The sequence below is a fragment of the Simochromis diagramma genome, unplaced genomic scaffold, assembly GCF_900408965.1.
Source record: "Simochromis diagramma unplaced genomic scaffold, fSimDia1.1 OVJJ01000302.1, whole genome shotgun sequence".
Taxonomy (NCBI): domain Eukaryota; kingdom Metazoa; phylum Chordata; class Actinopteri; order Cichliformes; family Cichlidae; genus Simochromis; species Simochromis diagramma.
The window spans coordinates 6,032,264-6,059,274 of record NW_024386792.1 but is presented as its reverse complement, the minus strand read 5'-3'; the positions used below and the strand labels follow the sequence as shown (position 1 = coordinate 6,059,274).

Genomic DNA, 27,011 nt, shown 5'->3' with positions numbered 1-27,011 from the left:
TATTGTGTTAAGGCATAAAAGCATAAAACAGTGCTTATTTTTGGTGATTAAAACAAAGGTCAAGGACTAATTCAATAACAGAATAACAATGCTTGTTGATTTGGGAGTAATGCAATATATTTTTAATGAATAAAACAAATCTGTGTGGGAGAAACACAACAAAACATTAAAATAATGAAAATATAAGCAATGAAATTTGGTAAAGTTTTAGTAAGACTCTGGCTCAGAGCAGACACTCTCATAGAGTGATGAAAATGTTACCCAGACATATTTCAACAGATAAGTAAAAATCGCAAATCAGCATACAATGATCAGAAGCAGTAAGTTCGTTGCGCCATTTCATCAGTAAAACTCAGAACTTACATTTCTTTCCCTGCTTTCGCTTGAAAAGCTAAATTTGTCTTCTTATCTTCTAATATTCAAATGGCCACACTGTTTTCTACCACTGCTGGATCCATGTAGGTGTATGGCACGTTTAAGTGCTTGTTTCTGGCTTTGATGACTCCACTCAAAATTTCAAGCTCCGTCTGAAAATCCTTTAATATCTTGCGAGGAATCTCCTCAGTGAAGTGGTCCTCTGGGTACTGGCCAAGAGGGACCTAATGAGAACAGTGATACATTTAGTTTTTCTTCAACAACATTCAAATTTTTGTCAAAATAACTCAAAATTATTCACAAAAATTTACTGTAAACATAATTTCTGACATTCTTAATGAAATCTTTGCTCCTTACAAAGTCACTGGACTGCTTGCTGAGGAGCCACACGGTGGCCATGCCCTGAACTGTTACGTTGACATCAGGGAAGGTGGCCAACATCGTGGCCTCGCTTGTTGTCCCCTTTTTGGTCGGTGGTGGGAGTTGCAGGGAGATGGGAGTGTTGGGCATCCAGCCAGCATAGTCAAACTGTATTTAATGAATAAGTAAAGGATAACTGATTTACTAAGATTAAAAAGCATAGTTTTTAATTCTGTCTTTGTTTTTTAATATTGTTGTTACCTTCCTGCTGTTGTATGGTATTATTCATACAATTATTTACATTTTCCCTTTGCATGGCAATGAGTTCATTTGATTTTGGGAGAAATGTTTCATAAGCTACAACTTGTCAGTAACATGACTGACTATAAAAAGAGCGTCTTAGGGAGGCATGTGATGTTTTTTATGTTCTATTGTGAATAAAATTTGGGTTTTTGAGATTTACAGACCATTACATTGATCGTGTTTTTATTGACATTGTAAACTGTGCCATTTTTTTCATTATTGGGATAATATAAGGACTCACCTGTCCACTGTTCACAGCTGCATGCTGGGCTGAGCAGGTGTAGATCACCATGGTGACAAACTTGATCAACTCAGTCACACTGGTAAATGTCTGAGGAATTCCTGAAATAACAGCATCATTCATTTAGGTTTAGGTCAGGTTAGGTTTAGGTTGCAATATATAGTATGGAGAAATCACCACTATCATCATAATAATTGAAGATAGTAATTGAAACCCACCTGTTTCTGCTTGAGAAAGGAACCCGTGTTCAAAAATGTCCAAAATCCACTTCTGAAGTTCAGAGTCCTCCTGGACCTCACGGTCACTCATGTAGTAGTGGCCGAGGATTCCCTGCACAAATCTTTGAGAAATGGGAATACACTGAGTAAAACATGTTTTTATTATTTGTACACAAACTGCTCCAGGATTATTTAAATAATAAAAAATTGTATTTGCCCTAATTCTTTTGTTTCAAAAACTACATAAAAATAAATGGCACAAAGTACCTTGTCCTGATTAAAAATAGGGAGGTTACAGGTTCACGATCAACACACCAAGTGTTTATAATTTAACTTAGTGAAGGTAGGCTTCTGTAAGTAGCAGACACATCTCTCAGTTTAGAGGCGATGCTAACGCATTTTAGTTTCAACAGAAATCTAAATGTTGTTTAATAAGATCAAGGCAGGCTGTACATGTGGTGACAGCTACTGATATACAAAGGGACATAACTTGTTTAAACATACACTATTAAAGAACAGGCTCAGGATACTCTTGCAAAACAGAGTCTAGATCTCATAAGTTTTACTTGTTGGTCAATGAAGGTTTAAAAACAGACTAACCGAAGAAACTGATGCAAGGAAAATGTTGGCAAAGACTAGAAGAAGAGGTGTTATGCAAGTCACACTCAAATGTGACATTCACAAAAAAAAGCTTTTGCAATAAAACAAAGAAATCTAGTTAAAAAAAGGTACATAGAAAAGGTGTAACGTATCTGTCTTTTTCTGTCCACATTGGAGATTTGAAATATTAATGACAATGATAACAAATCGGTTAGCCAGCACAAAGACATCTCTTAATTCAATTCCTTCACCAATGAAGACCATAAATACAAAAAACAAAAAGCAAACAGACAATGAGACCAATGCTTTACACCATGTGCTTTACACGCTGTGCAAAGAAATTGTCATTGTTGTCTTTTGCAAAGGAAAGTTTGTTATTACTGTGTGCTCAAATATATGACTTTACAGGAGGCTTTTATTTATTGATTTTCATATTTTAACCAGCCAATACAGTGGAGAAAGACCAGTTCAGTTTTTTATGCTGATTTAAGATAGGATGACCCATTATTTACAAACTCTGAATTGTTGCAGCTTGATGGCATCATTAGGAGAAAATCAAAATCAAAAGAAAAGAAAGTGTGGTACCTGTGGATGATATCCCAAACCTTTAGTCCATCATCCCTGTAGTAGAAGTTTGGCACAGCCTCCACGCCACGTTCAGCAATGTCATCAGGTATGCAGAGGGAGCTGTAGGTTAATGAGGACACTGACCTCTGCAGGATGGTAAACATGCCCTCTCCACCTGATGATGCAAACTAGAGAATGGGTAGCTCACAGTTAGAGACAAATGTTGTACATGACACTGAAAAAGAAAAACAATTCTTAAGGTAAAGGTCTAGTGAGTGTGTATGGTGTTATTTTTGTGCCTATACTCTGAGCGCACATTACAAAAAGAGAAAAAAAAAAGTGTTGTTGTTGCATTTTGAGAAGAAAAATATTTTTGATTGAAGAAAAGTTTAATTTGAGTGAACAAAATTCATTGCTGTGTGCAAGAAATGTATTTCAGTGTTTGCTATTATCTATTTACACACACAATAACAGCCACTCGGTTGTTGGCATTTGCTCTTGCTCAGATCTCTGCTCTGTGTGCTGACGGACATCTGTAGACCTGCTCTCAGTGCGTAGGGTGCAGAGATGTTGAGAGCACGCTCAACTCTCTGTACACCATTATAAATGTGCCACAAAACAAACCAATCACAGACTTGGATGCAAAAATTCTGATTGTCTGTTTTGGTCTCCAATCAGCTCGCTAGCCACAGCATTCGGGAAACACTGTCCAAAGTGTAGCTAAATCCAATAGAGTGGTTTGGTTTAAACTAGATTAAAACCAACAATGGACTTAAAAAATTTTATATTTTCAAATAAAATAACATGCTTATCACACATACTGCATGCAGCAGTTAATTTTGTTTGGTCAAATTAAACTTTTCTTTGCTCAAAGTAATTTTCTCCCTAAAATTCAACATTTGCACTTGCGGAAACAGTTTTTACGCCATAAGTGTGCTGGTCGTACTGCATACCTGAGTGAAATTGCCAGTGTCAGAAATTAGAAGACGCCGAGCTAAGAAGTTGATCTGCATAGTGTAGCGCGTGTGAGGATTGAGGAGCTGCGGGAAAGAGGGAACTCGGTTAGTGACATGATTGGGGCAACACTTCATTTTATTGTCCACAACCAGCCGTTATGGACAAATGCTTTCCACACCACTGAAATAATGGCATAAAACAAACTGAAGTTTCAGCAAACGTCAGTTACCTTGTACAGAGGATGCACCATGGGCACGTTGCGCAGCAGTGACACTGCAAAAACCTCAGCCAGCAAGTGCGTGCGCAGAAGGTGAACATTGAGCTGATGCTCATTGAAATCTGCACTTCTTACAAAAATCTTGGCGATCAACCAGTCGTACTCAGAATCAGTAGGAAGAAAGATCGGATTGTCATCTGATGGAGTCTGCTTCAGCTACAGAAGGACAGGGCAGAGTAGTCATTTGATACAGATGATCAAGTATGCTCCTATAATCAATTACTGATCAAGACTGATGAAATTTCAGTTACTGTTCTATGTTTGACAAGTTTATCTTTAAAGTTTGATACTCTGCTGATCCCTTTATGGGGAATTTCCACTGAATCCCTTCTAACAGAGCATTTCTTCTGAACAGCTTTACATGATGCTTTTAATTAGTTTTTACTGATGCTATCTCTCTCTGCTCAGTAAATATGTTGCATATGTTGCATCTGTGTGAGTGTATTGTACAGAATGAACTGTGAAGGCTGTTTGTGATTTTGGCGCCGTAAATGAAACTGACTTGATTTATGTACGTGTCAGACTCTGCATTCAGCAATCTGGATGCTGCTATGGGATGAACTTTCACAAGGCTAAGGCTCAGCAAAAACACTTCACAGCTGGTGTTCAGATATGGTACTAGCTATGGTTGCAAATAGAATATCCTTTTATTTTGATTTTACAATGACGTTGTACATGAACAATTGCTTTACACATTAACAGGTGTGCTATCTCTACTGATAAGCTGATAAATACACAAACTTAAACCTTACTGTCTGAATTACCTGAATGGCAATTGGCATTAGCTTATCATGAGGATCTTTGTGGAGCAGGACGAGAGGAGCCATCAAATACTGCTTCTTCCCATTGATGGTGTTTGTTTTCACCCCATCCAGACGCTTGTAGTCACACAGGAATATGTTCCCTTTCTGTTTGAAAGTTCAGGATATTGCAACAGTGCGGATATAATATTTAGTCAGTGACTGTACAAGTAGAATTATTTGACAAAAAATCAATTCATTATAAAGAATTCAGATGATCACCTTCATTTCATCTGCCAGGCTGCACTGGCCATGGGGAAAGACCATGTCATCAGTGACAGGGAAGTTACTGGGCAGGGCTGTACAAAGCTGAATCAACATGGGGTTGACACCATTTAGAAACTGGTAGCCAAAGAAAGCATCCTCTTTCCAGTGTTCATGAACATATTCTGTGAAAAAGAGACATTTAACTTATTATTTTTGAAACTGTGAGCTACTAAATTCTGCTAAATTTCTGAATTAATGTCAGAAGTTCAGGGTCTGAGAGTCTTCATTACGTGAACTGTAAAAGAAAAGTCAGATTTCTCTGGTAAGAATATATATGGTTTACAGAACAGGCTGCCCAATATTCAGCTCATTATTGCATAGAGTGCATACTGTATAAGGACTCCAATATGCTATGATGTTAGTACAGTACCTGATATTTCAGTCTTTTTGCAGCAAAACACTCGATTGATGCTGTCAATATTATCCCACTTCTCCTTACGGTTATCCAGTCCCTTCAGCTTCAGCTCAGTCAGTCTGAAACAGAAGAGCACATTTATTTAACTTCATTATGATACTTAATATACTTTTGATAAGTAAAGAGAAAAATATGGTAAATGGTAAATGGCCTGTATTTGTATAGCACTTTACTAGTCCCTAAGGACCCCAAAGCGCTTTACACTATACACAATCATCCACACATTCACACACACATTCACACACTGGTGATGGCAAGCTACTGTGTAGCCACAGCCGCCCTGGGGCAGACTGACAGAGGAGTAAAGAGTAAAGAGAAAAAGATGTATAACAGAACTTCACCCTGTGGAAGCAGTGTAGAGAAACTCTTTAGTTTTGGTGAAGGAGAACTGAACCTCATACGGGAGTGAAAATGGGTTTTCTGCCTTCATGGAGTGAGGTATTTTCTCTGCATATGCATCCCAGCTGATGAAACAAAGAAACAGCGATGATGAGGAAGTTAATTACAGTAAGACATGATATACTTTTTATCTGCAACATATGCAATAGTTTCATTTCTTTTAATTAATCCCAGCAGACAAAGAATATGCTGCAATGCTTAATTTTAAGGTTAAATATCATTAGTATTAGGATATTCAGCTATAACTGGACAGCATTTGTATTCTAGTTTCAGGAGCTGTAAGGCTAAAATGTGTAAAAGCTCTGAATTCTCACCGATAGTCTTCCTCTCGCTGCTGAATCTCCTGCTGCCGACTGTACCTGCCAAGATGATGGTTGTCTTCAAAGACTCTCAGAGCTATAAAAAAAAGAAAAGAAAGAAAGAAAGAAAAATGGTTTCTTGTGAATGTGGTATATTGGAAAACTGCTTTAGTCTCATTACAAGATTTTTGTTGTCCTCACTGGTTTGTAACTACAGAACAAGATTTAAGATGAGCACAGTTTCCCAAACCTTTTCCATCCCTGAAGCGGTGCACCTTGCTATCAGCAATCCAGCGGTAGATGGGAAAGCTGTAGATGTCTCCTTCAGGGGATTTCACTTCCACCTTGGCACAAAACCAAGCGTCCTCCGGGAACAGTGGGAGAGATTGTTTGTCTAACTCTATCAGCACAAGATTTCCAAGGGAAGTGGGGCAGGACACCTTAAACGTTGATACCTAAAGAATGACATAGAAATTTGTGCTGAGCTGTAACACTCGAGCATACAATTCCTCTTATAATTTACTGCGGTCCATGAAGTGAACTGTTTGCTTTGACCATCTTCATGGTGATAGATTCCCCTTATTTCCCCCCAAAATTATTTCATTTGTGTATCATCTCATACAGGAAACCTGAGAAACATTTAATCATGAAGATGCATATTTCAGACTTACGGCTCCTATAACGAAGGATGTAGCCCCTTTCAAGCCCATGAGCCACGTGCGATCACTCTCCCCATCTTTGCCCACCAGCTTAATGAAGACATTGTTAAGAGTAGTGGAATTAAGGTGATCACCAGTGAATACGGTCACTTTATACTGCACCATTTTTCCTCTTGAACGTGGTCAAATCCTGGTGGGAATAACTACTCTGTCAGAAGTTGCCCCCACAGTCGTCTCTTTTTATTGACACATTTTAGTGGGAGTGTCCAGGCAATTGCATCAGGTAGGTGTTGTGTTGAAATGTTGGACATGTGTGATCAACTGCTGTAACCTGAGAAACCACAGGAATTTGAGCTGATGATGAAATAACGAGGCTTTATTTTATTCAAGAGAAATCGCAGCCACTGTGAAATGTAGAAGTATGCAACTATTTGCTAAATACACACACCAAAAAAGTTTTGTAGAATTTTAACAAACCTTAAAGTCAATATTTGGTATGACCCTTCTCTTAGATAGGCTTCCTTGAAATTTCTTTCAGTAGCCTTCAGGGATAATCAAAATATGACAGAGCCCCCATTGTGTTTTACAGATGGCTGTAAAACTCACTGCTGTACCTCTCCTGACCTCTTTCCTAAATACATTGATGATTTGAACCATAATTTTTTCAAATTCAATTTTCAATTTGGATTCATCTCTACATGTGACCTTTTTTCACTGATGTTCTTTCCCATTCTTGTGTAATTTGGCCTACCTCAGCCTTTTCTCCCTGTTTTGCTTCCTTAAGAATGACTTGACAGTCACACTTTCACTGAGACTGTTATGGTTCAACGTGGGGACTCAAGCGCAGGACTCCAGAATCAGCTGTACACAAGAATTTATTTACAGAATCCACCAGGTGTTTATACAGGAAGTGAAGGGCAGCGCTATATACAACAAAGTGAGGGATGAGGCTCCAGGGAAATCCAAAGGGGTAGTCACTCGTTCTCCAATTCTCCACACTCACGACCGCAGTTCCACTCTCCACACTCGACACAATGATTCACACAGGGAAGGTATTCAGGAGGTCTGTAGACAAGGAAATGAGAATTAATTACAACGTTCATGCTGCTGACGTCGACTGCGAAAATTGTCAGGCGGTGGAAGGAATACTTCGAGGACCTCCTTAATCCCACTGACACGTCTTCTGAGGAGGAAGAAGAGTCTGGGGATGAGGGGAATGACCCGCCAATTTCCGGGGGCGAGGTCACTGAGGCAGTTAAACAACTCCTTGGTGGCAGAGCCCCTGGTGTTGATGAGGTCTGCCCCGAGTTCCTGAAAACTCTGGACGTTGTAGGGCTGTCCTGGTTGACACGCCTCTACAATGTTGTGTGGAGATCAGGGGCAGTACCCCTGGACTGGCAGACCGGGGTGGTGGTCCCCATCTTTAAGAAGGGAGATCGGAGGGTGTGTTCCAACTACAGGGGGATCACACTCCTTAGCCTCCCTGGGAAAAGTCTATGCCAGGGTGCTGGAAAGGAGAGTTCGTCCGCTAATCGAACCTCGGATACAGGAGGAACAATGCGGTTTTCATCCTGGTCGCGGAACACTGGACCAGCTCTTCATCCTCTCGAGGATACTTGAGGGTGCATGGGAGTTTGCCCAACCAGTCTACATGTGTTTTGTGGACTCGGAGAAGGCATTCGACCGTGTCCCTCGGGGTGTCCTGTGGGAGGTGTTGCGGTATGGGGTGTCTGGCCCATTGCTACGGGCCATTCGATCCCTATACAACCTGTTGCAAGAGCTTGGTTTGCATTGCCAGCAATAAGTCGGACTCCTTCCCGGTGGGTGATGGGCTCCAGCCAGGGCTGCCCTTTGTCTCCGGTTCTGTTCATAATTTTTATGGACGGGATTTCTAGGCGCAGCCAAGTGGCGGAGGGCTTTCACTTTGGTGGCCTCAGAATCTCATCTCTACTTTTTGCGGATGATGGGGTTCTGTTGGCTTCATCGGGTGATGGCCTCCAGCTCGCACTGGAGCGGTTCGCAGCTGAGTGTGAAGCAGCGGGAATGAGGATCAGCACCTCCAAATCTGAGGCCATGGTTCTCAGCCGGAAAAGGGTGGAGTGCCCTCTCCGGGTCGGGGATGAGTTCCTGCCCCAAGTGGAGGAGTTCAAGTATCTCGGGGTCTTGTTCGCGAGTGATGGAAGAAGGGAGCCGGAGATTAACAGACGGATTGGTGCTGCGGCCGCAGTGATGTGGACGCTGCACCGGTCCGTCGTGGTGAAGAGGGAGCTGAGTATAAAAGCGAAGCTCTCAATTTACTAGTCGATCTACGTCCCTACCCTCACCTATGGCCACGAGCGGTGGGTAGTGACCGAAAGAACGAGATCATGGATACAAGCGGCAGAAATGAGCTTCCTCCGAAGGGTGGCTGGCCTCTCCCTTAGAGATAGGGTGAGAAGTTCGGCCATCCGGGAGGGCCTCAGAGTAGAGCTGCTGCTCCTCCACATCGAAAGGAGCCAGCTGAGGTGGTTCGGGCATCTGACAAGGATGCCTCCTGGGCGCCTCCTGGGTGAGGTGTTCCAGGCATGCCCCACCGGGAGGAGGCCCTGGGGCAGACCCAGGACTGGAGAGATTATATCTCTCGGCTGGCCTGGGAACGCCTTGGTGTTCCCCCGGATAAACTGGAGGAGGTGGCTGGGGAGAGGGAGGTCTGGGCCTCTCTGCTTAGGCTGCTGCCCCCGCGACCCGGCCCCGGATAAAGCAGATGAAGATGGATGGACGTTCATAATAGACTCTTGACTTAACTGAGCTCTAGCTTTGACGCATGGTAGACAACGATCCAATGAAGACCAGCTGGCTCAAATGCCAATCGCCTTGATGGGCATCATGCCCTTCCGTGGGCCGAAGGCGTGAAGCCACAATCAGTTACGCCCCGGCGACAGAGAGGAGTAGAGAGAGAGCAAGAGAGAGAAAAAGGTAGAAATAGCCGATCAGCATCCTGCTGATCCCCCAGGCCGTGACAGAGACCTTTTATGATGAGGTTTTGATAAGCTGGATCAGCTCAGCTGAAGGGCCAGATGCATGTTTCAGGTCCGGTGTCAGGTCTTTGTTGAATTTATTTATCTATGTTATACATACAGTGGGGCAAAAAAGTATTTAGTCAGCCACCGATTGTGCAAGTTCCCCCACCTAAAATGATGACAGAGGTCAGTAATTTGCACCAGAGGTACACTTCAACTGTGAGAGACAGAATGTGAAAAAAAAATCCATGAATCCACATGGTAGGATTTGTAAAGAATTTATTCGTAAATCAGGGTGGAAAATAAGTATTTGGTCAATAACAAAAATACAACTCAATACTTTGTAACATAACCTTTGTTGGCAATAACAGAGGTCAAACGTTTACTATAGGTCTTTACCAGGTTTGCACACACAGTAGCTGGTATTTTGGCCCATTCCTCCATGCAGATCTTCTCGAGAGCAGTGATGTTTTGGGGCTGTCGCCGAGCAACACGGACTTTCAACTCCCGCCACAGATTTTCTATGGGGTTGAGGTCTGGAGACTGGCTAGGCCACTCCAGGACTTTCAAATGCTTCTTACGGAGCCACTCCTTTGTTGCCCGAGCGGTGTGTTTTGGATCATTGTCATGTTGGAAGACCCAGCCTCGTTTCATCTTCAAAGTTCTCACTGATGGAAGGAGGTTTTGGCTCAAAATCTCACGATACATGGCCCCATTCATTCTGTCCTTAACACGGATCAGTCGTCCTGTCCCCTTGGCAGAAAAACAGCCCCATAGCATGATGTTTCCACCCCCATGCTTCACAGTAGGTATGGTGTTCTTGGGATGCAACTCAGTATTCTTCTTCCTCCAAACACGACGAGTTGAGTTTATACCAAAAAGTTCTACTTTGGTTTCATCTGACCACATGACATTCTCCCAATCCTCTGCTGTATCATCCATGTGCTCTCTGGCAAACTTCAGACGGGCCTGGACATGCACTGGCTTCAGCAGCGGAACACGTCTGGCACTGCGGGATTTGATTCCCTGCCGTTGTAGTGTGTTACTGATGGTGACCTTTGTTACTTTGGTCCCAGCTCTCTGCAGGTCATTCACCAGGTCCCCCCGTGTGGTTCTGGGATCTTTGCTCACCGTTCTCATGATCATTTTGACCCCACGGGATGAGATCTTGCGTGGAGCCCCAGATCGAGGGAGATTATCAGTGGTCTTGTATGTCTTCCATTTTCTGATGATTGCTCCCACAGTTGATTTTTTCACACCAAGCTGCTTGCCTATTGTAGATTCACTCTTCCCAGTCTGGTGCAGGTCTACAATACTTTTCCTGGTGTCCTTCGAAAGCTCTTTGGTCTTGGCCATGGCGGAGTTTGGAGTCTGACTGTTTGAGGCTGTGGACAGGTGTCTTTTATACAGATGATGAGTTCAAACAGGTGCCATTCATACAGGTGACGAGTGGGGGACAGAAAAGCTTCTTACAGAAGACGTTACAGGTCTGTGAGAGCCAGAGATTTTCCTTGTTTGAGGTGACCAAATACTTATTTTCCATCCTAATTTATGAATAAATTCTTTACAAATCCTACCATGTGAATTCATGGATTTTTTTTTCACATTCTGTCTCTCACAGTTGAAGTGTACCTCTGGTGCAAATTACTGACCTCTGTCATCATTTTAAGTGGGGGAACTTGCACAATTGGTGGCTGACTAAATACTTTTTTGCCCCACTGTATATGGTAAAAAGATGACTTTCAGATGTTGATCTGCTGTAGATAGTTTCTTAGGCCTGCTACGTTCTTTTGTAGCAGGCCTTGTTCAATTACCTCAATTTTTTGGAGGATACACTGCATACTATATGCCAGGTTTTTGGCTAAGAGCTAAGGCCTTTTCTATAAATTCAGTGAAAGATATTGGAATAAATTATATTTTAAAGGAAGCTACCAGTCATAAAATGTAAAGACAAAGTTAAAAGTTAAAATACCCTCTTTGCTAAGTGGTGTGTATTTAAATGACCACGGCTGACCCGACGACATGAAGATGCTTTCAGGTATCTTTATTCTTTTATTTACCGCTGTCATGTCATTTGCTGTCATGTTACATACACAGCTTGCAGCTGAACACTTCTACAACAACAACACACAGCAGGCAGAGCAGATTTTAAGCTGGCGAGGCGTGACTGTGATGCAGCGCAGGTGCGTCCGCCTTCCCTGCTGCGGCACCACCGACCACGCCCGCCACAGTGTAGATACAACACTGGTTCATCCTTTGAGTTAGGTGACTTTTTATGCTTGAATGATTCTCAGGTCACTGTTCACAGGCACCCACATGGTCAGTGAGGTGCCTAGATCCTCCACTTTTAAATGTCTCACAGCGCAATGCTTAGCATATTTTGGTTCCTGCAACTGGTCCGTCGGTTATTGTTTCCCCCGAAACACTTCTCTTGTGCTTTTGGAAATCAGTTTTTTCCTATTTCTATTTTATGTTTTTCCCATTTCCGTTGTGTTTTGTGTGCTTTTGCAGCGGTTTTCTTATTGCTGGTGTTTTCTTTAGTTGCAGTCCGTTTGGCCTCTCAGGGCCACCGTAACCACCAGTGTAATGTGCCTCTACATAGAATTGTATCCTTGTTGGACTGTTTATAGGAAAATAAAAATCTGTTATTTTTGTTAATGAGCCAGAATAATAACTAAACAATGGCTCTGTGAGCATGGTCATGAAATCAAAGTGGGTAGTGGTAAATACCCACTTAAGTTGTTTTGCCTCCGTTAATAATTATATTATGTAAAAAAAAAAAAGTTTAAATGGTGTGGTGATATTTGTTTACTGATTTCAGGAGTTTGGTGGGCTTCAAGTTGTTGGTCCATCTATGGGGGATACAAAAGTGGAAAACGTATTCATGTGCAGCAAACTGGAATGAAGGGCGGAGTTTCCTTACACGAGAAAAAATATGTTTGCACAATCATCAGTCAACACTCACTTTGCTGTAATGTGTGCAGCACAATAGTTTTTGTGTTAAATATCAGTAGAGTTAAAGAGAAAAGGATTTTAAATGTGTCTGCAAGTGCATAATCCTCAGGTAAAACCAAAACGTTCCTACTAATACTTATCACTCTAATTTTCTGTAGTAACTATTGGCACATACTCAGTTAAAAGGCACTTCAGTGCAGTAACAACACTAAATTGGTTCAACAACCACCCTGAGACAACCTAAACATTAGACCAAAGGATTAAAAATACACTGATTCGGGTACCACTTCCTGCTACAGTGTAAGGTTACAGTGAAAAGGTGTTTATTTGATTGTGGCTTTTACTGAATTTGTGTTTTAGATGGTGAAACTAAGTGTGAGAATAGGATTACAAAACCTGCCTCTGCTAGTCATGCAGAACAGGTATGAAGTGACTCGTATTCACGGAATTGCTATTCTCTCAATTCCAGTAAAAGGTTAGAAATTAGATTCAAATCAATAGCAAGAGCAGACTCGCTTTAAAGTATGAAGTATAAAGTCATTTCATGACCTGCATGATTCAACGGTCTTAGAGATTTCTGATGTGTAGAACTGGTTAGAGTGTTACGTCTCTGACATTAAATCCACAAATCTAAACAGCTCATTTTAAAATCTCCTAATTAAAAATTTTTCATTGATTTTGTCTCATGTTTAATTGCCAGCAAACTTATATGATAACAATAAAAAAAATCATTACGTTTTAATATTTGCCTTAAGATTAAAGCACACAATGATTATAATGCAAAGCACGAGAGTCACGAAGCAACCGTTTTTTTTTTTCGAACTATAACAATGTGGTGATTATGTTGACCATTAAAAGTTTTAATTTATATTTATATAGATAAACTACACTCTGAATCCTTCCAACATCATAACAGAATTCTGATGCTCCCTTTAAAAAAAAAAGAAGAAAAAAAGGCAGGATTTTCTCCTTAGTTAACAAGAAATATTATATTTCACTTTCCAACATTTGGAAGGGGGGCATCTTTTCTAATTTGGGATTTTGCCTGAAGTGCTATCCCTGCTGAGTTTATAAATGCCAGTTTGGCTAATTTATTCCAAGAGGAGCACAGAAAAGAGTTTATAATGATCAGTGTAGTTCTCTGTTGTGCTTTGCTGAAGTGAGCAAAGTTACTTTTGTACACTAAAATATCAGATGGTTATTTATATAAAATATAATCTTCTAATATTCTAAATGTGCCAATGAAGTGTTTATTACACTGTACAACAGAATAACAACTTGTCAAAATAGCTTCCATTAGTTGCAGAAAAAAAAAACTAAACTAGTTTACCTAAACTTTAGTTTACCTAAAATAAAGTTTCCCTAAACTTTAGGTAAACTAAACTATGGATCAGAACATTAGGAATGTAGTAGGTTAACTGTAGCTCAGGAGCCAGAGCAGCCAGTATTCTTGGGTAAGATACTGAACAATAAGTTGCTTTTTAATGCATTCATCAAAGTGTGAAGGTGTGTGAATGCTAGCTAGAAACCACTTATGGTGGCGGTAGCTCAGGAGGTAGAGCAGGCTCCCCCAGTCTGCATGTTGGGCAAGATACTAACCCTAAGTTGCTCTCTGATGCATCCAGGAGTATGAATGAGTAGTAGTTAGTTAGTGAGAACTTAAAAGCACAGAAGAAAGTGTTTGTGTGATTGGGTGAATGCTGCGTAAAGCGCTTTGAGTGCTTTGAGTAGAAAAGCGCTATATAAGAATCAATCCATTTACCACTTACCATTTACTTAGGCAAAGAAAGAAAGTGCTTGTATGAATCTGAGTGACTAGATGAATGAGGTATGCTCTAAAGTGCTATGAGTGCTCAAATTGAGTAACAAAGTGCCATGTAAGAACCAGTCCATTAGTCATTTACCAATGTGTAAAGGGCAGAAAGTAACAAGTTTTGTCACTCGTTAGCTGGATTGCAAAAACAAATGAGAATTAAAATCCACTTAGAAGTTGAGGAGGCCTGCAAGCAGTCAAGGACAAATTAAGTTCATTCAGCACTAAATGTGTGATTAGGTGAGTTCAGGAGTATTATGACTACATGGTCAGCAGCAACCTCGAAAAGCAATAAAATTGGTATCATAAAAATATCTCTCTTTTTTGCAAGAGCAACACCACTACCGGGCTGTGCCCAACATAGACAGCAAAATCTATAATAGTGACAGCCATTGAAATGTTATGCTTCTGAGTTATTCAGATTCTAAATACTGCGCATACTGAGGTGCTGAACAAACAGTACAATACACGGTAATAGTCACGTTCAAGTACACAAACCCGCTGTCCTGTTTGGAATCTGAACAAGTTTATCACTGTGCGACATGGGGAAGTTCCAGATGTCTCCTTGCAGGAACCGCAAATTTCAGGGAAATTTCTGCTTTCCAGAAGAGATATGGCAGCGTAAAATGTTGCATCCTACAAACAGACAGAGGAAGTGAGAGTCTCCACAGACTGTTGAAACTTCAGCACAGTTACAAATTGCAAATACTCTTCTGTTAGAATGAAGACAATTTCCTTCCCCCCAAAGTGGTGCTTCAGGTTTAGATTTTGCTGCACATATCACAGACCACAGGTGAACAGAGCAATTTTAGTCTCTTATTTAGCAAAACAGATCTTGCATATATTACACAGAACTCAGAGGGCATCTATTCATTTATGCATTGATTAATGAATACCTTTATTCATTATTAAATGAATAAAGGTATTAATTTAATAATAAATATCATTCAAAAACCTTATTCTGAGAAAAGATATGACAGATTTTTAAGAACAAAACAAGAAATTAAGAATTTAGTCCCAAGATTCTTTTTTTTTTTTTTAAAACATTTTATTATTATAACTGCTTCTCCCCCCTATATCCTTTATAAGGATAGCATAACACAAGTAGGTAAACTACTGTATACACTGACCAGCCACTTTGTTGTGTGCAACTGTTCAGCTTCTCTTTAACATAAATTTTTTTTTTTAATAAAAAAACAACATTTGGCAACAACTCAAAAACAACCTGCAACCTGAAGTTCAAACCAAGCATCAGAAAGGGGAAGAAAGCTGATTTAGGCTACGTCCACACGTACCCGGGTATTTTTGAAAACGCAGATTTTTCTATGCGTTTGCACCTTTCGTCCACACGTAAACGGCGTTTTTGGTCACTGAAAACTGATATTTTTGAAAACTCCGTTTTTGCATTTATGTGTGGACGAGGAAAACGGAGAAAACGCAGCGTCAAAGGTGTGCGCATCTTTTGACGTGACACTGTGCATCATGTTATTGTTTCGGTGAAATGAATTTCTACAATACTGTTACTGTTAATTGTACTCTCTGCAGTGTTTAAATGCTTACATATACACACACAGTTACTGTCCCTCCACATACGACTCTGTTCTGCTTCTATGCCCCATCCTTGCTTACTATTTCCCACCGAGGCTTCTAGACTTCTGATTGGCCAACATTTCTACACGGTTAGGAATATATCGCCACCTGTTGCTTTGGCATGTTCCTAGCAGCGTTTTCCTTCATTTCTGCGTTTACATGTGGACGGGATTATTTTTTAAAACGAAAACGGAAAATCTCAGTTTTCAAAAATACCCGTGTACGTGTGGACGTAGCCTTAAACTTTAGACTTGGCATGGTTGTTGGTGCCAGGCAGAGTATTAGAAATCAGAGGGAAAATGCCAGACTACTACAAATAATTCGAGTTAGGACTCATTACAAGCAACACTTGTAATGAGTCATGTCTAATCTTGAAGCAGATAGGCCACACCAGGTGCCATTCCTGTCAAGACAGGAAAATGGGGCTATATTTGACATGAGCTCACTCAACTGGACAATAGGAGATTGGAGAAACACTGCCTGGTTTTGGTTTCTCTGCTCCAGTATTTAGATGGTGCAAACAACATAAAAGCATAGATCCATACAGCTTTGTATCAGTGACTATAATGGTATGGGAGGATATTTTCTTGTCAGACGTTGGTCTGCTCCTTGGTACCAATTGAGCCTTGTTTAAACACAGCGACCTACCTGAGTATTGTTGCAGACCATGTCAGTCCCTTAATTATCACAGTGTACCCATCTTCTGATGGCTGCTTCCATCAGAAGTCAGCCAGCAGTGCTGGTTTGACACCAGATCCCGGCCAGACCTGTCTGCTATGTGGGCAGTAGGATAATGTTTCATATCACAAAACTCACTTCATCTCAAACAGGTTTCTTGAGATGACAATGAGCTGTACTTAAATGGTCAAAGTCATAAGATCTCAACCCAGTAGATAAGCTTTGATTCACATCATGGATGTGTAGCTGACAAATCTGCAGCAACTGAAGAATATTTCCAACACTTTGTTCTAGCTTTGTGCTAGCAAGGTGTACCTAATAATGTGCCCAGTGAGTGTAAAGTAAATTGATATTATCACATTCTGAATTGAGATGACTGTTGTAGGGATTTGGTGCTATATAAATTGAACTGAATTGAATATAATCACATTTTTGCCACTGAGATGGTATCTACACAAAATACAGTGGCCTATGTAAACATCACTCTATTTTGCAGTGTTAAATAAATATGCTACACATGTCAACAGTATAAGCAGGCTAATGTGGATAATGCAGACCCATCTTGTTAATGTCTGTGAGCCATGTGTGTTTAATCTGTGCCATGCATTAAATGAGGCTTTAGAGAACTGATAATTTAGAATATGATGCTAAAATACAATCAGGTTTCAGCAAAGAAACAAAGAAACCAAGTGCACATTGGTGGCCGAGATGAAGTAGCAGTCTCAGGCGAAGTTTAGGGTGTTCATGTTGTCTAACTCATCAAAAAGCTGTTTGTGTTTAGCTCAAGAAAATTGAAACATTAAAATAATGAAAATATAAACAATGAAATGCAGTAAATGTTTTCTAAGAAAAAAATACATCATGATCAGGAGATCAACTGTCTCAAAACAGACACCCCCAAAAATCAAACATTTTTCATTTCAAATCAGATGATTCAAGATTGTAATGCAAAAAAAGAATCACATTTTAACACAGATGAAAAAAATTACAGTTTAGTATATAGTGATTATAAGTAGTAAGTTCTTTGTTCTATTTCATCAGTAAAAGTCAGAACTTAGAGGTCTTTCCCTGCTGTTGTTTGAAGAGGGAACTGAATTTTGTCTCACAGCTGAGTCTTCTAATATTCAAATGGCCACACTGTTTTCTAACTCTGCCGGATCCATGTAGGTGTATGGCACTTCTAAACGCTTGTTTCTGGCTTTAATAACTAAACTTAAATCTTCAAGCTCCATCTGAAAATCCTTTAGTATTTTGCGAGGAATTTCCTCAATGAAATGCTCCTCCGGGTACTGGCCAAGAGGGACCTGATGAGAACAGTGATACATTTAAGTTTTCTTCAACAAAATTCAATTAAAACAATTATTTGTTTTTAATCAAAACAGGCTCTTGGAATTATTGTATACAGTTGTAATGTGTTTACAAAAATTAAATTCAGACATAATTCCTGTCATTTGTAATGAAATCTTTGCTGCTTACAAAGTCACTGGACTGCTTGCTGAGTAACCACACGGTGGCCATGCCCTGAACTGTTACATTGACGTCAGGGAAGGTCGCCAACATTGTGGCCTCGCTTGTTGTCCCCTTTGTGATCGGTGGCGGGAGTTGCAGGGAGATGGGAGTGTTGGGCATCCAGCCACCATAGTCATACTGCATTTGATCAAGAAGTAAAAGACAACTGATTAAAAAGTAAAATGATGGTGTAATAATGGCGTTTAATGTATAATTCCTTCTTTTTTTCTTTTTTTTTTATATTGGTGATGCCTCCCTGTAGTTTTATGGTACTATTTATATAATTATTCACATTTTCTCTTTGCATGACCAGTTTAGTTTAGTTTTCTAGATTTTGGGAGAAATGCCTCAACAACTGCAGCTTGTCAGTACCATGAATGGGTATAAACAGAGTATGTTAGAGAGCCAGAGTTTCTCAGATGTAAATATACATAAATACAGGTTTGGTTTTAGAGCAACGCATGCTCCCATCCAGATGACATCTTTTTCAGAGAAGGACTTACATATTTCAACAAGACAGTGCTGAACCCCATATTGCATCTATCACATCATAATTTCATTATGGAAGAGTCTGGATGCTGAACTTGCCTTGCTGCAGACTAGACCATTCACCAGTTGAAAACATTTAATAAATCATGAAATGAAGAACAGGATAAAGACCCAGGACTGTTGAGCAGCTAGAATCCTAAATGAGATGGATCATCATTGCTCTCCCAAAGGTCTCCTAGGTTCTCAGATGTTCATGCACTGTTGTTTAAAAAAAAAGTGAAACTGTGTTTATACAAGGACTCACCTGTCCAGAGTTCACGGCTGCATGCTGGGCTGAGCAAGTGAAGATCACCATGGTGACAAACTTGACCAACTCAGTCACACAAGTAAATGTCTGAGGAATTCCTGTTGAGCAGAAAACCCCCCCAGCATCAATTGCATTGAGGTGAACAAACAAAGATTGGATTTATGTTTGGATTATAATCATATATACTGTTTATGATACACCCTCTGGTGCCCCTGGACACATCATCAGTGATGTAACATCTCAGTACTAAGGATCAATCAACTTTATCATAATAAGAACTGAACATTTCTTTGAAGCCAACCTGTTTCTGCTTGAGAAAAGAAACCATGTTCAAAAATGTCCAAAATCCACTTCTGAAGTTCAGAGTCCTGCTGGACTTCACTGTCACTCTTGTAGTAGTAGCTGAGCATTCCCTGCACAAACCTTTGAGAAATTGGATGAAATATGCTTTCATTATTTATTTCATTCATTTTACTTAGGGATGGTAGATATCTGTAAGTATTAGACACACCTTTCATTTTAAGAGAAGTACTAACACCTTCTGAGAAACTTTAATTTAAAAAATCGAACAATGTTTAACATTAGTCTGTACTTAAAGCTGAACTTAATATACTAATGTCTCATCTGAGTGCCTACAGGAACCACAGAACTTCCTGCGGTACTTGCTTAGCTTGATCACTCAACCATCCTAGGCGGCGCCTCCTATTTTGACCTCGGGACTTCCAGGCCATACTCCGCACCGGCCACTTGATTATGGCACTCCATGCCCCTGCCTGCTAGCATCTTGCAGTCTACTCTTATGTGCTGGATTGTCTCAGGGGCATTTTTACACAGCATGCAACTGGGGTCTTGCCTGATATGATAGACCCCAGCCTCTATGGAGCTTGTTCCTGTGCTGCCAAGATTAGTGTCTCTGTGTTGTCTTTCACTCCAGCTTTGTCCAGTCACTGGTAGGATTTCTGGATGTCAGCCACTTCCTCTATCTGCCTGTGGTACATTCCACCAGCAGATAGAGGAATGCCCCACAGGAAGTGTTGTGGGGCATTGAGTCATAGGCCTTCTTGTAACCAATCCAGGCAGTGCACAGGTTGGTCAGCCTAGTCTTGCAGTTTTAAGCGACTGCTCTGTCTACCAGTAGCTGGTGTTTTGCTCTTCTGGTATTTCCATTTTCAGTGTCTCTCATCGACTAGAAGCTGGTTCATTTGTGCTGTCAGACACTCGTGGACTGCAGTCAGCTTCTTCAGCCAGTAGGCGTGAATCATGTTAGGGCCTGGTGCTGTCCAACTCTTCATACTGGAGACCCTTTCTTGAATGACTCTGTTCACGGAGATTGCTGTGGTCTGCTCTTAGATCCACTAGCCACTGAGCATTGATGCTATGGGTTGGGTTCTTCTCCCATATGCTCTTCCACTATTGCTCTGTTTCCAGCCTTGGTGCTGCTGTTCTCATATTGTTCCCCTGCCATTAAGAGTACACCATGGCTGGTTCTGTGGAGAACAGCTGGTTTATTCTCCTGCTTTCTATCTCTTTGGTGTACCTCTTCAAGTTTGCCAAGGCTATGAGTCTTTGCTTGGCCGTAGCACCTTTTTCATTGCACCTTTCTGCAGCTCCGATAGTTGGCTAACCTCCCTACGTGCTACCCTTATCTTGGCCTCTATTCTCCTTCTCCATGTAGGGCACTGCTCCTTGTGGCTGTTGAACTTGTAGCGAAGTATCTCACTGATCACTGTTGCCGTGGTGTAGATCAGCTGGTTAGTCTCAGTCTTGTCCATAGTGCAGCATTCACATCATCTAGTATAGGGGTGTCAAACTCCAGGCCTCGAGGGCAGGTGTCCTACAGGTTTTAGATATCACGCATGTGAATCGAATGATTAGTTCATAACCAGACCTCTGGAGAACTTCAAGACATTTTGAGGAGGTAATTTATCCATTTAAATCAGCTGTGATGGATCAAGGACACATATAAAACCTGCAGGACACTGCCCCTCGAGGCCTGGAGTTCGACACCCCTGATCTAGTAGATCTTCTGAGGGTACTTCACATAGTCTTAGTAACCAGCCATGAAGGATCCAGGTTTCCAGCTTTGCCATGATCTTATCTCTCAGGTCAGTTCCTCTCGTGCTCAATGATCCTTCTTCCATCGCACTTGGGGCCCCCACCCAATCTCAGGTGGAGGTGATGATATCTCCCCCTTGACCTGTCATCCTAGCTTCCCCTTGCCGTAGCATTTGTGTTGTACCTCGTCAATCTCTAGCTGTCTGAGCAGTTCCATCTTCTGAATGTTGGAAAACATTCCCCAAGTTGTTTCGCCATCAATCTGGATGCTGGGTATCGAAGATTCCATAGGTCCCTCATCCTAGTCACGTAACCCTTCCACTGGGGTTACTTGCTTAGTAGCATTCCAACAGCGCCTGTTTTCATCTCTTTCTTGCGTGTTAATTTTGTGTTAATTTTTTCAATGATCTTTTATTGGGAAACCAAATTGAAAAAATAATGTTCCCGGTCCTGGGCCAACTCCCAGAATCCGGGAGGAGGCCCAGGGGCAGACCCAAGACACACTGGAGAGATTATATCTCTTGGCTGGCCTCGGAACACCTTGGTGTTCCCCCAGACAAGCTGGAGGAGGTAGCTGGGGAGAAGGAGGTCTGGGCTTCTCTGCTTAGGATGCTGCCCCCGCGACCCGGCCCCCGATAAGCGGAAGAAGATGGATGGATGGATGGAAAACAGAATTGTAAAATGACATAAATAAAATAAAAATAATAAACTAACAAATAATAAAATATTATTGTTATAACAGAACTGCAGCAGCTTGGTGGCGTCATTAAGAGGGCAAAACTACCATACCTGTGGATGATATCCCAAACCTTTAGGCCATCATCCCTGTAGTAGAAGTTTGGCACAGCTTCTAGGCCACGTTCAGCAATGTCATCTGTTATACAGAGGGAGCTGTAGGTCATTGAGGACACTGACCTCTTCAGGATTGTAAACATGCCCTCTCCACCTGATGATGCAAACTAGAGAATGGGTAGCTCACAGTTAGGGACAAATGTTGTACATGACACTGAAAAAGAAACAGTTATTTAGGTAAAGGTCTAGTGAATGTGCTGTTCTTTGCATACCTGAGTGAAAGCGCCAATCTCAGAAATGAGAAGGCGTCGAGCTAAGAAGTTGATCTGCAGAGTGTAGCGTGTGTGAAGTTTGAGGAGCTGAGGGAAAGAGGGAACTCTGTTAGTGCTAGATTGGGGCAAAACTTTGGCATTTATTATGCTGAGATACGCTGTTGCACAATCAAATGTCCTTTGTGGACACATTGATAAACTCAAATGCTTTCAACTTTATTTAAAATTATTTACAAACCAAAACACTGAGTTTCAGCAAACGTCAGTTACCTTGTACAGAGGATGCACCATGGGCACGTTGCGCAGCAGTGACACTGCAAAAACCTCAGCCAGCAAGTGCGTGCGCAGAAGGTGAGCATTGAGCTGATGGTGATTGAAATCTGCACTTCTTACAAAAATCTTGGCGATCAACCAGTCGTACTCAGAATCAGTAGGAAGAAAGATCGGATTGTCATCTGATGGAGTCTGCTTCAGCTATACAAGGACAGGGTCAAGTGATAAGTCAAATTATTAGTTATTTTTAATATCTGTCTTTCTTCTACAGCATGTCTTTTGTCCTTCTCCCTCTCCCCTCACTCCCAACCGGTTGTGGCAGGTGGCTTCTGACAGAGGTTTCTTCCTGTTAAAAAGGGAGTTTTCCTTTCCAGTTGCCAAAGTGCTTACTCACAAAGAATTGCCTGATTGTTGGGATTTTCCTCTCATATTTACCCTAGAAAATATATATATTTTACTATGTAAATAAAGCTCATCTGAATTGATTTACCTGAATAGCAATCGGCATTAATTTATTGTCAGGATCTTTGTGGAGCAGGACGAGAGGAGCCATCAAATACTGCTTCTTCCCATTGATGGTGTTTGCTTTTACTCCATCCAGAAGCTTGTAGTCACACAGGAATATGTTCCCTTTCTGTTTGAAAGTTCAGGTTATTTCAGCAGTGTGTATATTCAGTGAATGTGTAAGTGCATTTATTGCAATGACCAAGTAGCTGATTTAAGAAACATTTCTTTCTCCTTTTTTTGTGTCTTTCTACAGTCACCTTCATTTCATCTGCAAGGTTGCAACGACTGCGGGGAAAGACCATGTCATCAGTGACAGGGAAGTTACTGGGCAGGGTTGTACAACACTGGATCAAAATGGGGTTGACACCATTTAGAAACTGGTAGCCAAAGAAAGCATCCTCTTTCCAGTGTTCCTGAACATATTCTGCGGAAAAAAAGAAAAAGAAAAAGAAAATGTTCCTTTTTTAAACTAGCCTACAAATTTTGCTACATTTCTAACTTTGTGTCAGAAGTTCAGTGTCTGAGAGTCTTGATTATGTGAAATGTATAAAAAGTCATAAGCTCTCTCTAGTGAGCTTTATTAGATATTGAAACCATATTCTACTTGTTAGATCACCTGTCATAAGATAAAATGAGACTTTATATTCTCAGTTTTAAACATCAATCAATAGCTATAAACATATATAATATATATGTTTTTACAGAACAGACTGCATAATGTTCTTATTATTCAGGAAAATCGACTATGTATACTGATATAGTAATACTTCAAAGGTAACAGTTAAGTACATATTATTATGCACAAAGTATAAGTACTCGATACTCCAACTATGGTGTTAGTTACCTGATATTTCAGTCTTTTTGCAGCAAAACACTCGATTGATGCTGTCAATATTATCCCACTTCTCCTTACGGTTATCCAGTCCCTTCAGCTTCAGCTCAGTCAGTCTGAAACACATTCATCTTACTTCTTTATTATATTTAACATAGTTATAGTTTTGATAGGTAAAGAGAAAAAAAGAACTTCACCCTGTGGAAGCAGTGTAGACAAACTCTGTAGTTTTGGTGAAGGAGAACTGAACCTCCGATGGCAGAAAAATTGGGTTTTGTGCCTTCAAGGAGTGAGGTATTCCCTCTGCATATGAATCCCAGCTGAGAAAAAGAAATTGCAGTTTCAATTCACAAAACATAATATATGAATAATATAGTTTGCAATGCATTTTTAAATTAATCTCAGCAGACAAACAATATATTGTAATGCTTAATTTTAAGGTTAAATATCATTAGTATTAGGATATTCAGCTATAACTGGACAGCATTTGTATTCCAGTTTCAGGGGCCATAAAGCTAAAATATGTATAAGCTCTGAATTCTCACCGATAGTCTTCCTCTCGCTGCTGAATCTCCTGCTGCCGACTGTACCTGCCAAGATGATGGTTGTCTTCAAAGACTCTCAGAGCTAAATAAGAAAAAATGGTTTCAAGTTGTTCTTGTAAATATGGTATATACTGTATTAGGAAACTGCTTCAGCCTCATTACAAACTTTGTTTTACATCTTCAATGGTTTGAACAAGATTTAAGATGAGCACAGTTTCCCAAACCTTTTCCATCTTTGAAGCGGTACACCTTGCTATCAGCAATCCAGCGGTAGATGGGAAAGCTGTAGATGTCTCCTTCAGGGGATTTCACTTCCACCTTGGCACAAAACCAATCATCTTCTGGGAACAGTGGGAGAGACTGTTTGTCTAACTCTATCAGTAGAAGCTTTCCAAGGGAAGTGGAGCAGGACACCTTAAACTTTGATACCTAAAGAAATGACATAGCAGTTTGCGCTGAGCTTCAACACTCGAGCATACAATTCCTCTTATAATTTACTGTGGTCCATGAAGTGAACTGTTTGCTTTGACCATCTTCATGGTGATAGATTTCAACTTTACATAAATCACAGTTAATAATTCCCTTATTTCCCTAAAAGTTTGCATGTATAATGTCATATAGGGAACCTGAAAAAATCATGGAGGTGGCCATCCCAGACTTACAGCTCCTCTGACGAAGGATGAAGCCCCTTTCAAGCCCATGAGCCACTTGCGATCACTCTCCCCATCTGTGCCCACCAGCTTAATGTAGACATTGTTGAGAGTAGTGGAATTAAGGCGATCACCAGTGAATACAGTCACTTTATACTGCACCATTTTTCAAATCCTGGTAAGGGGAGAATTATAATCACTCTTAGCACTGATTTGGAAATGTAAGCAGTTAAAATTGTGACATCACAATTAAAAGAATTTGAAGACATTATCTAAATGCCTTTTTTGACCCACAATTTCTGACTGAAATCCTGTGAAAACATCTCTTACCTTTGTAAATGAGACAAGGAAGTTTCTTAGAATAACTGTTCTGTCAGAACTTGCCCCTACAATTTCTTTTTATTTACTCAGTTTAGTGGGAGTGTCCAGTCAGTTGCATCAATCAGGTATTGTGATGAAATGCCAGATAAGGTTATCCAAATAATAAAATCTGAAGGAAATGTTATCTTATTCATGTTAAATCAGCTTTGCCATTGTGAAATGTTGACTATAAACTGCACCACTCTTTTTATTGAGCTGTCAAAGCCCTTGACACTGCTGATTTGTCATTTTCCTAGAAGTTATTGGAACTAGGCCTTTCAGATGAAGGCTGGTTTACTAATTACCTTTCTGACTGCAAGCAGTGCGCACAGTTTAACGGTCTCTCTTTGAGTTTTTAAAATGTCACTACTGGAGTGATCTGTCTTACATTATTTGATATTAATGTTAAGGGTGTGGGACAAAAGCTAAATATATTTTATAATTTATATGTAGATGACACAATTATTTTTGTGCTCATACCACCAACATGGTTTTCCAACAATTACAATTAGCTTTTGATGAGCTTGGGCTCATTTTAAATGGAAAGAAGTCATAGTGTTTCAAGTACACAGAGTATGGGCAGTATTTCCCTCTACTGTACCTTTTCAAGGTTTTTCTATTGAAACTCATAAAAATACTCTTTACTCCTCCTTGACGATGGTGATATAGTTTGCATGAATAACCCTGCTCCTTCTCTCTATCTCTTGGACTCTCTTTATCGTGGGGCATTTAGGATCTAGAAGTGGCTGTAAACCTTTAAGACACCGCTGTACTTTACAATCTCTAGCTGATTTGTCTTCATTGGAATCACAAAGGATGTTCCCTCACTCTATATGACTATTCACTGGGATTGTATCTATAAATTAATGGCTGACTTATACCACTTTATCTTTAAATCTATTTCTGGTTTATACAGTTCTTGTCAGATTACATACAGTGGGGCAAAAAAGTATTTAGTCAGCCACCGATTGTGCAAGTTCCCCCACCTAAAATGATGACAGAGGTCAGTAATTTGCACCAGAGGTACACTTCAACTGTGAGAGACAGAATGTGAAAAAACAATCCATGAATCCACATGGTAGGGTTTGTAAAGAATTTATTCGTAAATCAGGGTGGAAAATAAGTATTTGGTCAATAACAAAAATACAACTCAATACTTTGTAACATAACCTTTGTTGGCAATAACAGAGGTCAAACGTTTACTATAGGTCTTTACCAGGTTTGCACACACAGTAGCTGGTATTTTGGCCCATTCCTCCATGCAGATCTTCTCGAGAGCAGTGATGTTTTGGGGCTGTCGCCGAGCAACACGGACTTTCAACTCCCGCCACAGATTTTCTATGGGGTTGAGGTCTGGAGACTGGCTAGGCCACTCCAGGACTTTCAAATGCTTCTTACGGAGCCACTCCTTTGTTGCCCGAGCGGTGTGTTTTGGATCATTGTCATGTTGGAAGACCCAGCCTCGTTTCATCTTCAAAGTTCTCACTGATGGAAGGAGGTTTTGGCTCAAAATCTCACGATACATGGCCCCATTCATTCTGTCCTTAACACGGATCAGTCATCCTGTCCCCTTGGCAGAAAAACAGCCCCATAGCATGATGTTTCCACCCCCATGCTTCACAGTAGGTATGGTGTTCTTGGGATGCAA

At 40.7% G+C, this 27,011-nt stretch overlaps 1 protein-coding gene across 2 annotated transcripts; it reads right to left on the bottom strand.

The window, feature by feature from the left end:
* LOC120728826 (hydroperoxide isomerase ALOXE3-like) lies at positions 1–25,183 on the bottom strand. 2 transcript variants are annotated; one of them, XM_040024033.1, is made up of 14 exons: positions 25,016–25,183; positions 6,329–6,533; positions 6,094–6,175; positions 5,722–5,844; positions 5,336–5,439; positions 4,921–5,087; positions 4,663–4,806; positions 3,851–4,054; positions 3,618–3,704; positions 2,683–2,852; positions 1,498–1,619; positions 1,280–1,380; positions 733–903; positions 1–599 (listed from the first exon to the last, which is right to left on the bottom strand). In XM_040024033.1, exons 1-14 carry the CDS (start codon positions 25,166–25,168, stop codon positions 420–422), a joined length of 2,013 nt encoding a protein of 670 aa, XP_039879967.1. In that variant the 5' UTR covers positions 25,169–25,183; the 3' UTR covers positions 1–419. The 2 variants fall into 2 exon arrangements, with proteins under 2 accessions (XP_039879967.1, XP_039879966.1); XM_040024032.1 differs by lacking the exon at positions 25,016–25,183 and adding an exon at positions 6,750–6,956 and having other exon boundaries at positions 3–599.
* Between the last annotated feature and the right edge of the window lie 1,828 nt (positions 25,184–27,011).